The sequence below is a fragment of the Geotrypetes seraphini genome, chromosome 3 (assembly GCF_902459505.1).
Source record: "Geotrypetes seraphini chromosome 3, aGeoSer1.1, whole genome shotgun sequence".
NCBI classification, from domain to species: Eukaryota; Metazoa; Chordata; class Amphibia; order Gymnophiona; family Dermophiidae; genus Geotrypetes; species Geotrypetes seraphini.
The window spans coordinates 281,852,676-281,863,696 of NC_047086.1; the positions used below are offsets into that span (position 1 = coordinate 281,852,676).

Below are 11,021 nucleotides of genomic sequence, written 5' to 3' on the forward strand. Positions count from 1 at the left end.
TCCTCCTTAATACTAGCAAGTTGAAGACAGATGGGGCAAGCCTTAAGCCTCCAAATAGTATGTCTTGGAATTAAAGCGCCACAGTGATTGCATAGAATAAAGGTCATCTTGATTGGTTGTGAAGTGACTTGATTTGAGTAATCCTGATTATATGGGTCTCTATATATGGTGGGACTATAAGTCTTACCCTTATTCCTATGAAGAGGAAGAGGAAATAAGATTTAACAGAGGAAAGAGAAGGGTTTATTTTTTTGTGCTTTTTTGTTTTTTTTTTAAGTAAGAAACAGGTAGGAGAAGAGAAATTAAGCAGATATAATGCTGAAAACCAGTGAAAGGAGCAGAATATGAAATGTTGAGCAATTTATCTTATTGAAGTTCACAGACAGCCTTGTTCACAGCAATATCCCAAAGATAATGCAATTAACCTTCGAAGTGGTGGATTGTGAGGCAGTGGATGGAGAGGCTGTCACTCTTGGTATCTTTTGGAAATACATTGTGATTTCCGTCTGGCTCTTCTGCTTCATCATTTCTTTATATATATTTTTGTATGTAGAAATTTCTGCTTCTGTTAACTCTCTCATCTTTAACACACGTTCCATGTATGGGCTTATGGCAGACAAGCAGCGATTTTCAGGGTACAGTAATAGCGATTTTCTCCATGCATGCTGGGAAGCAGCGTTTCTCTCTATGGATGCTATGAAGCAGCGTTTTTCTCTGTGCACACTGGGAAGCTGCAATTTTCAGGGTGAAAAATTTGAACCAGCGATTTTGTGGGCAAAAGAATGTAAGCAGCGATTTTCAGTGTGAATGTTGGTAAGCGCTAAACTTTTTTATCGGTACAGTAAAAGAAAAGGAACTTTAATCATGACATAATTTTTTGGGGCGTAGTCAGCATGCGAACATGCGTGAATAAGCAAAACTACGAGTGCTGAAACCGTGAATATGGAGGGAGAAGTGTATTGGAACACCCTCTCTATTCACCTGATCTAGCCCCATTTTTCTTTACCTGAAGATAAAGGAAATATTGAAAGGAAGACATTTTGATGACATCAAGGGTAATAACGATGATAGCTCTGATGGCCATTCCAGAAAAAAAGTTTCAAAATTGCTTTGAAGGGTGGACTAGGCACTGGCATCGGTGCATAGCTTCCCAAGGGGAATACTTCGAAGGTAATTGTAGTGATAGTCAGTCGTGAGGTATGTAACACTTTTTCTAGGATGAGTTCATGAACTTAATTGTCGGATGTCGTATACATAAGCATATATTAATGGGACAAAGCCAACATGGATTTAGTCAAGGGAAATCTTACCTCACCAATCTACATTTCTTTCAAGGGGTGAATAAATGTGGATAAAAGTCAATATTGTGCATCTGGATTTTCAAAAGGCTTTTGACAAAGTACCTCATGAAAAACTTCTGAAGAAATTAAAAAGTCATGGGATAGGAGGTAATGTCCTATTAAGTATTAAGAACTGATTAAAAGATAGAAAACAGAGAGTAGGGTTAAATGGGCAATATTCTGAGTGGAAAAGGGTAAGTAGTGGGAGTTCCCCAGGGATCTGTTCTAGGACCATTGCATTTTAACATATTTATCATTGATCTAGATATTAGAATAACTAGTGAGATAATTAAATTTGCTGATGACAGAAAGTTCTTTAAAGTTGTTAAATCGCAAGAGAATTGTTAAATAATTACAAGAGGATCTTCAAGACTCGGCATCAAAAAGGCAGACATTTAATATGAGCAAATGCAAAGTGATGCATGTAGGAAAGAGGAACCCAAACTATAGCTACTCTATGTAGGGTTCCATGTTAGGAATCACCACCAAGGAAAAGGATCTAGGTGTCATCGTTGAGGGTGTGGTGGCAGCTAAGAAAGCAAATAGAATGTTAGGAATTATCAAGAAAAGAATGGAAAACAAAGATGGAAATGTTTATAATGCCTTTGTACCACTCTATGGTATGGCCACCCCTGAAATACTATGTGCAATTCTGGTCGCTGCATCTCAAAAAAGATATAGCAGAATTAGAAAAGGTATAGAGAAGGGTGATGAAAATGATAAAAGGAATGGAATAATTTCCCTATGAGGAAAGGCTAAAGTGGCTACAATTCTTCAGCCCCAAGAAAAGACAGCTCAGGGGAGATATGTTAGAAGTCTATAAAATACTGAGTGGAGTGGAACAGGTAGATGCAAATTGCTTGTTTACTCTTTCCAAAAATACTAGGACTAGGGGGCATGTGATGAAGCTACTAAGAAGTAAATTTAAAACAAACTGGAGAAAGTATTTCTTCACTCAATATTTAATTAAACTCTGGAATTGTGTTCTGGAGAATATGGTAAAAACCAGTTAGCTTATCTGGATTTTAAAAGGGTTCTATAAGCCATTTTTAAGATGGACTTGGGGAAATCTATTGCTTATTCATTCCTAGGATAAGTAACATAAAATCTGTTTTTACTCCTTGTGATCTTGCCAAGTACTCGTGACCTTGGTTGGAAACAGGATACTGGGCTTGATAGACATTTGGTCTATCCCAGTATGACAACTTTTAAAAAAATTTTTTTTATTGATTTATAATATATCACAAGTAATACACTTGTTACAGAAATACAGAACAAAATATTTTTAACAAAATATTATAAAAGTAATAATCCAATTCCTTTCTTAGACCAAAATTAAACAGGGTAATCCATTAAGTTCCATGGAGAGGATAAGCAGGAAAATTAAATAATTAATTACAGGAAAGCTGACTATGCTTGACAAACCCCAAAAACTTTAAATCCAATTGATTGTCTGAATTAAATTACATTACTTCAGAGATCTTTTTAAGGTCAAGAAAGGCTCTCAATTGTGATGGTGGAAAGAAAGTTACTTAATTCCACAGGTAGCAAACCAAACATTTACAGGGGTATGCTAAGAGATAAGAAGCCCCCAATCTTTTTGTTTCATCACTGATAGAAAGAAACTCTTTTCTGCGATCTTGTGTTATCTTGAATACATCTGGATAGATCCAAATTCTTTGTCCAGAAAAATCTTGATGTAAATTCCGAAAGTAAAGTTTCATTATATGGTTCAAATCTTGTTCAAAAACAAAGGAGACCAAAAGCGTTCCCCTTTCCTTAACATCGGAAAGGGATTCCTCCAAAATTGCAGTCAAATCTTTTTGCACTACCAAATTTCCTTCTTCATCAGCTTTAGTCATAGTAGTTGATATATAGTATATTTTATTAAAGGGTGGAATAGCTTGTTGAGGAATTTTAAGAATCTCCATTAAGTACTTTTTAAAATAGTCATGAAGATTTAAAGCTGGTGATTTTGGGAAGTTTAGTATCCGTAAATTTAGCCTCCTATTATAGTTCTCATATTGTTCCAGTTTAGAATGAACATATATCTTATCTCTAACCAGAATTGTTGTTTTTTCCTTCAGGTCTTTTACTTCATTTTTAACACAAGTCATTTGTTCAATAGAGTCATTTTTAGTCTGTTCTATAAATTATGTCAAATTGTCCACTTTCCCCAATAGACTAAGTACCTCTTGTGTTGAATCCGTTAGCTTGCCATCGAGCCTCTATAGGGCCTGCCAAATGGTCTCCAAAGTCACCGCCAGAGGAGACAGAAGCAGCGATGAACTCGCTGAGACTCCCAAAGTTAGCTGCTCGTCAGTCTTCCCCACGGGTGCTCCTCCCTCCAGGCCCAGGTCCAGGTCCGTGATATCTGCCCCTGGAATCCCTGCCAGGGCAACCCGTGCTGACATTGGACACGGCGGTGCGCTGGATATCGGGAGGGGACAGCGATACTTCATGCCCTAGCAGGCTGGACGCTCCATCGTCAAAACCTGCAGCAGGGTCCTCTTCTCCTGATAACGGGGTTGCTAGCTGGCTCAAAAACCTCTCGAGGGTTTGCTGCTGTACCGGCGTGGAAGTTCTGAGTTGAAAGGGAGTTGTTCTCAGAACTCCCTTTCTTTTTGTATGAGGCATTCTAAGAAAAAAAACAAAACACCGCGAAAACATTTCTGGTGTTGAAATCTGGGGAGGAATTAGCCAGCTCCACGGGAGAGGTAGGAGAAGCCAGCATTAGTGTGCAGCCATCTTGGATTCCCCCCCCCTGTATGACAACTCTTATGTTATTGTGTTCTTGGTGGCTAAAGAAGGAGAATTTGGTGAAAGGTGTGAACCTAGAAACTCCAGACTCAAGATCATGACTGATGACAGAATGAGTAGCTGGGAAGTCCATTGCCAAGCACCAGTGGCTCTTGGGCAGTAGTCCAAGAACAAAGTAAAATGGCTCATTAACTGGATAGAGAAGGGCATTTCATCTAGCCTTGTAGGGCTTATTTTTGGATTCTTTCAGTCAATATGACTGCAGTAGAGAGGCACAAGAAGCAAATATGTGCTAAAGGAGGTGAGTCACTCCTGCACTGGGAGGAGCTCTACCTCATGGCATTTGTCAGCAGCTCATGTGGCAGTCATATAGAATGTTCAGATTTCATGAGCAAAAGCATGTTGGATCCCAGAGAGTGACAGCTGATGGATTTAGTGTTCACTGCATAGTCCAAACATGGGGCCACCAATCATTGACTTGTTGGCAATAGCAGATAACACCTGCATGCCAAAGTTTTTCAGCCATAGAAAAGAGGATCTTTTGGAAGGTCTGTATGCTTTGGGAGGGTATGCACTTTGTGTTCCCTCCAAAGCCTCCGGTTGGAAGAGTAATTAAGGTAGTGGTGGATCACATGTGCCTGGTACTTCTGTTGGCCCCCAGATTTACCAAGCCTTAGTATGCAGATCTTGTCAGACAGAAGATGGGGGAATCCACTATCATTGACTCAAACAAGGGTTCTGTTGTTTCAGGGTCCATCTAGATGCTAATTGCATCTCATTTCTGTCTTACTGCCTAGATCTTGAGAGGATGAGGCTGTGGAAAAGAGGTTACTTCAAGCCAGGTGATTGCCATTTGGCCTTTATCTGCCACCATGTTTCTCTGTTTCTAATTTTTGAGATTCAGTGTCAGCATCAAAGACTTTTTCATGGCATCTATCCTGGACATTCTGTCATTTTGCAGGAACATCTAAAGAAAGAATAGTCTCTGAAATTCATTGAGTTCAGGTGGCAGCCATTGTGTGCTATGGGGGCATATTGAAGGCCATCCCCTGGCCTCTTATCTGAATGCATTCCAGTTTTTGAGGGAATCTTAAACCCCTTGGAATCTATATCTGGTACTTTCCACCCTGGTGAGGTTGCCTTTAAGCCAAATAGGGACGCGTTCCTTAAGGATTTTACATTGAAAGCTGGTTCCTGGTGATGATCTGTTTGGCTAGAAGAATCTTGAAATTGAAAGTCCTTTCAAGAGCTCTTTCTAGTGTTTTCAGAGGAAAAGGTAGTGATTAGGCTGGTGCCCTCCTTTTTGCCCACAATAGTAGTTTCTTCTTTTTGTGTTAATCAGTCAATTTCACTGCTAGGTGTTGGCAGAATCAAAGTGACACAGTCCCTCAGTAGAGTATTGCGGAGGTATTTGAAAGTATCCCAGGAATTCTATAGGTTAGACCATGCATGCTCTTAGTTGGGCCTAGGAAGGGAAAGACAGCCTGGAAGGCAATGATTGCCAGGTGGATTAAGAAGACAGTTGCTTCAATGTACATTCATTAAAGCTGAGAGATGCACCTGGGTTTGCGAGTCCATTTTACCGAGTTGCATGTGGCATCTTAGGTAGAGCATAGTCTGCTTCCTCTGCAGGAAATTTGTAAAGGCAGCCACTTGGGTCATATCTCCATTCCTTTGTTTGGCATTATAGATTGGATGTTAAGGCCAGACAGGATGTGGTTTTGGGTGTAAATGTGTTAGAGGCAGGCTTGCTAATGTCCCTCCTTCAATAGGTACTATTTTGATACTTCCCATGCATCTGGGCTAGACTGGAGAGAGGATGAGGTAGGACAAATTAAGTCCCTCCTGCTAATTTTCTTTCCTTGAGTCCATTTCAGAACTCAGCCCTTGTATCTTTGTCTCCTATATTTCTAGGCTTTGGCAATGGGTGTTTGATAAGAAGAGACAGGTAGATTGATCTTCCACAGCTTTCTTTCACTGTTAATCTTTACTTTTCGATTAGTTGTTACTTTGGGAATCAGTATTTGGCTTAATTATCAAAGCCTGAGGCATATAAGCTTGGTTTGCTTTGTTAAAGAAATATTGGTTGGCACTAGACTGCTTAAGGCCCTATACAAGGTGATATCATCAAACCCGTGATTCTCAGTCTTTGTCTCTCCTAAATGGAGAACATAAACTCACACCTCTGGACTCGATTTAAGGGAAAAAATAGCAGGAATGATCTAATTTCTCTATTATACTATTTCATTAAAAACTTAGAAATCTGGTTTTAGTTGATTGTGCATCTTAATGTGTTGAGTAAAAGTTTGATTATATATATATCTTTCTTTTTTTTTTTTGTATTACTTACAGGGACCACACCTGAACTAGAAGTGGTACTGAAATGTGCGCATTTAGTGGAAAGAATGTATACTCACATCGCAGCTAAAACGGAAGAGTTCACTGTGTTTTCCCCTCTTATAGTGGCCGAGTATGTGAACAAACTGCAAAAGGTAATGTTTTGCAGCGATTCATCTTTACAGAGGCTACAAACACTTTAGAAAACATAGTTTATGGTGGTTCTTCATCTAGAATTCACAAATCAGTTCATAATACTCATTTGTGAGAAACACTGAGGTATTCCTACCAGTCCCTTTTGAACCCTTGAGAACCAGTCCAAACCCTCAGGGACAGAGTTCAGGTCTGAGCTTAAGAAAGCAAGCCCTTTCTACTTGCTTAGCTTTCCTTTCATACAGCCATCTGGTAGCTCAGCGACTAGTTTTATACTCTTTTTTTTTTTTTTTCTCTGACAATTTTATATAGGATTTTTTTAGCATAAAGGCCTTTTATATAAAATTATCCCAGGGACTGTGCACATTAAAAAAAAAGGTATGGGTGCTAATATGACACATACTTTTACATGAACTGTGTACAGATATGCTCAGAGGCAGAGTTTGGTTGGAATATGAGCATCATTGCAATTTATGTACAATTATTAACAAATGTTAATTTTAATGTGTACATCGCTTAGAAGTTTGATTAAGCGATTAATCAAGACACCTAATAAACTTGAAACTTATAATTTACTGAGCGCTACACTAAAGGGATTTCAAAATGGATATTTTTTTCTGGTCTTAATATTTCATTGCTTGACTGTAATTTGTCTTTAGTGGTCTGCCAATTATTTGTACCTTATTGCTCTGGCATTTATTGCATAGCTAATTGCTTCTTTGCAGGCTAAATATATGTATGATTTCCCCCCCCCTCAAAGAGAACTGGTTGCTGATTTTTCTAACGTAGCTTACCTTTTGACACTACAGTTTCTTAGTGTACTACTGAAAAGTTGTGGCTCTTAGCTTTAGAAATCCTTTGACTTGTTTGGCTTTTATAAATAAAACTTGAATTGCTTTCAATTCATTTTATGGGCCTTGGGCACTATAAACTTTGTTCAAGAGGAACTGTGTAAAGGCATTGCTGAAATCTAAATAAATTACATCTAGCACGTCTTCAATCTAATTCTCTGGTTGCCCAGTCAAAGAATTCAATCAGATTCATTTGGCATGATTTACCTTTAGTAAAACCATGTTGTCTCGGATCTTGTAACCCATTAGATTCTAGGAAATTTACTATCCTTTCATCCAGCAAAGCTTCCATTATTTTTCCAATAACCAAAGTGAAGCTTACCAGCCTGTAGTTTCCCACTTCGTCTTTGTGACCACTTTTATGAAGAGGGACCACATCTTCTCTTCTCCAATCCCTTGGAACCTCTCCCATCTTCAGGGATTTATTGAACAAATCTTTAAGTGGACCTACCAGAATTTCTCTGAGCTCCCTCAATATCCTGGGATGGATCCCTTCCAGTCCCATGGTTTTGTCCACCTTCAGTTTTTCAATTTGTTCATAAATACTTTCTTCCATGAATGGCATGGTATCCACTACATTCTCATGTGTAACTTTGCTAGCCAATTGCGGTCCTTCTCCAGGATTTTCTTCCTTGAGCACAGAATAATTTCTTTAGCATGTTTGCTTTTTCCTCATCACTCTCCACAAAGCGGTTTATAGATTCTTTTGATCTCACAATTCTATTTTTCATCTTCCTTCTTTCACTAATATACCTGAAAAAAAATTTTGTCTCCCTTTTTTATATTTCTAGTCATTTGCTCTTGCGCTTTCGCTAGACGTATCTCACTCTTGGCTTCTTTCAGCTTCATTCGATATTCCTTTCTGGGCTCCTCTTCTTGAGTTCTTTTATATTTCACGAACACCAACTCTTCTGCTTTTATTTTCTCCACCAGTAGTTTGGAGAACCTTATCGGTTTCCTTTTTTTCTTGTTTCTATTTATTTTCCTCACATTTTTATTGCTCCTTTCAGCTTGGACCACTGTTTTTCTACTTCTCTTATGTCCTTCCATCCCATCAGCTCTTTCTTTAGGGTACTCCCTATTTTACTAAAGTCCACACATTTGAAATCCAGGACTTTAAGTTTTGTGTGGTCACCCTCCACTCTAGCTGTTATATCAAACCAAACTGTTTGATGATTGTTACTATCCAGGTGGGCACCCACTCAGACATTTGAGATACGCTCCCCATTTGTGAGCACCAGATCCAGTATCACTTTTTCTCTCATCGGTTCTGTCACCATTTGTCTGATCAGAGCCCCTTGAAGGGTATCCACTGTCTCTACTTCTTTTCAGTTTTGCAGTCAGAACTTTCCAATCCACATCCGGCAGGTTGAAATCACCCAGCAACAGCATCTCTCCTTTCTTTCCCAACTTTTGGATATCTGCAACAAGATTTTATTTGCTGCGATTGAGTCGGAGGTTTGTAGACAACACCCACATAGATAGAAGTTCCATTTTCTCTTTTCAAAGCAATCCAGGCCCCCTACATGTCAGTCACTTGGATATTGATTTTTACATAGAGTGCCACTCCGCCACCTTTTCAATCGGTATGTTTGCAACTCATCCACGGGAATCACTGAACCATGTCTCTGTGATAGCAACAATATCCATGTCTGCCTCTAACATTAGGGCTTGCAGATCATGATTTTTGTTGCTTAGACTGTGAGTATTTATGGTCATGGCTTTCCAGCTACTTTTCAGTGGCAATTTCATTTTTTGAATAGTTTTTTGTTTAGTCTCACTTCTATTGCCTTGCTAAGAAATGTATCGTTAATATTGTTATTTATATTGCTATCTTTACTACCATCATTTCTTGTCTTTCGCTAGGGGTGACCATTGTAAGTGTCCTGCATACATATGCCATCCCCACCTTCTAGTTTATGCCTAGAAACATATTGCCTGAACTTCTCAACAAGGATTCTTTTTCCTGCCAAAGTAAGATGCAGCCCATCATTACAAGTCTGTTGTTTTTCTATATATTTCTCTATCTTCCTGCGCACCTAAAGCCTTCTTGATGATACCAGGCTTTGAGCCATCTATTGAAAGTCTCAGTATTTAGTATTCTTTCCTCTCCTTTTCCATAAGTAGGCAGTATTTCAGAAAATACTACAGTATTTACAATAGGTTTTAGCCCTTCCCCCAGCTCCCGAAAAGCTTTCTGCACCACAAGTGAGGTGTTCCTAGGTAGGACATTTGTTCCAAGGTGAATGCTTTGGGGTGAACTGTTTTATTTTTGTTTTGGGGATGCTTTTCTTCTCGAGTTACCTTCACTGGTTCCATCTCAATTCTTTGTTTTTGAGGATCGCAATGCACTAATGAGGCAAATGAATTCTGTAGGGGCAACAATTGTGAGGGTGGATATTTCTGTGTTACATATTGCAGTCTACCTAAACCTGCTGTGACCCATTTATTCCTGGTTTTATTCTTTGAGGCAGTGATGGTAAATTGGTATGGTTCTGTAGAGTGATGTTAACTGGTGGAAAATTAAAAATAAAGTGAAAAAAAGAAGACAAATCAGCCTTAATTTTAAGTAGAGGTGTTAAAGCAGATTGTGCCTTTAATACAGTATTTTGGCCTTGCACTACACCAATTCTTTATCTAAGCAGAAAAAAAAAATGATCCTGCAGATAGACAGATGCTAAACTTACTGTATTTATCAGGAAAGAGTCATAAATTATTTTATTGTACTGTTAGAACAAGCCATACTGATATGTTTCATTTAATTATGATAGTGTTAATATTGACTTTAGATCAGACATTTCCAGTAGGAAGTGGCTTCTGGGATATTGAACTTTTGGTCTTAGCACTATTAATAAGGTTGTGTTTCTGGTGTTTCTCCTAGGTGACATTGCACCCAGCTGTGAAGAAGCATCTGACAGAAGGAATATACCGCATTCTGGACCTTTGTATTGCAAATGACATTAAATTCTTAAATGCATCCTTGCAGATGGGGGTCAGAGAGGTTTTCAAGGAATTGCACAATGACTATCTCCATTACCACAAAATGAAGAATCAAGGAGATGAAAAATACACCGCTTAATATGGAATCTATATTTGAATTTTTGGGTGGGGAGAGATCGAAGCTTTCATGTATTTTTGCTTTGAAATGCCATGTCCTTTTCAACTTTCATTATCATTTCAAACATTGTGCATGTGTGTATATTTATCTTACAATAAAGGGACTATTCAAAGCCATTGGTAAAGTAGTGTTTTACTTGCAGTAGTAGGCTGTTTGAAAATTTGCCCACCCATTATGCAGGTAAAATTGTACAATGTATCTTCAGCAATAGTCTTAGACAAACACCCCTCCAAAATTCATAAAATCGTGAACTGTTTGTGGTATTGCGGTATATAAAAATAAAGTTATTATTATTACACTTCTTCCTCCGAATTTGCGGGGGATGTGGGCGGACCATAGGCGCAAATACGGAAAAACCGCGAATAACTTTTTTAATGTTATTTGCGGTTTTTAGAAAAAGCCTTCCGTTTTTATTATTGGAACCGCAAATAACTTTTCTACAGTGATTTTTGGGCAGGCAGG

The 11,021-nt window shown here is 38.6% G+C and overlaps 1 protein-coding gene across 4 annotated transcripts in view; it reads left to right on the forward strand.

The window, feature by feature from the left end:
• URB2 (URB2 ribosome biogenesis homolog) overlaps positions 1 to 10,675 on the forward strand; it is a 132,148-nt gene extending 121,473 nt beyond the window's left edge. For all 4 annotated transcript variants that reach the window (XM_033938058.1, XM_033938057.1, XM_033938060.1 and 1 more), the window contains exons 9-10: positions 6,453 to 6,592; positions 10,323 to 10,675. In XM_033938058.1, coding sequence (XP_033793949.1) covers positions 6,453 to 6,592; positions 10,323 to 10,520 — 338 coding nt within the window. In that variant the 3' untranslated portion in view covers positions 10,521 to 10,675. The remainder of the gene's footprint in view (positions 1 to 6,452; positions 6,593 to 10,322) is intronic.
• Positions 10,676 to 11,021: the final 346 nt, after the last annotated feature.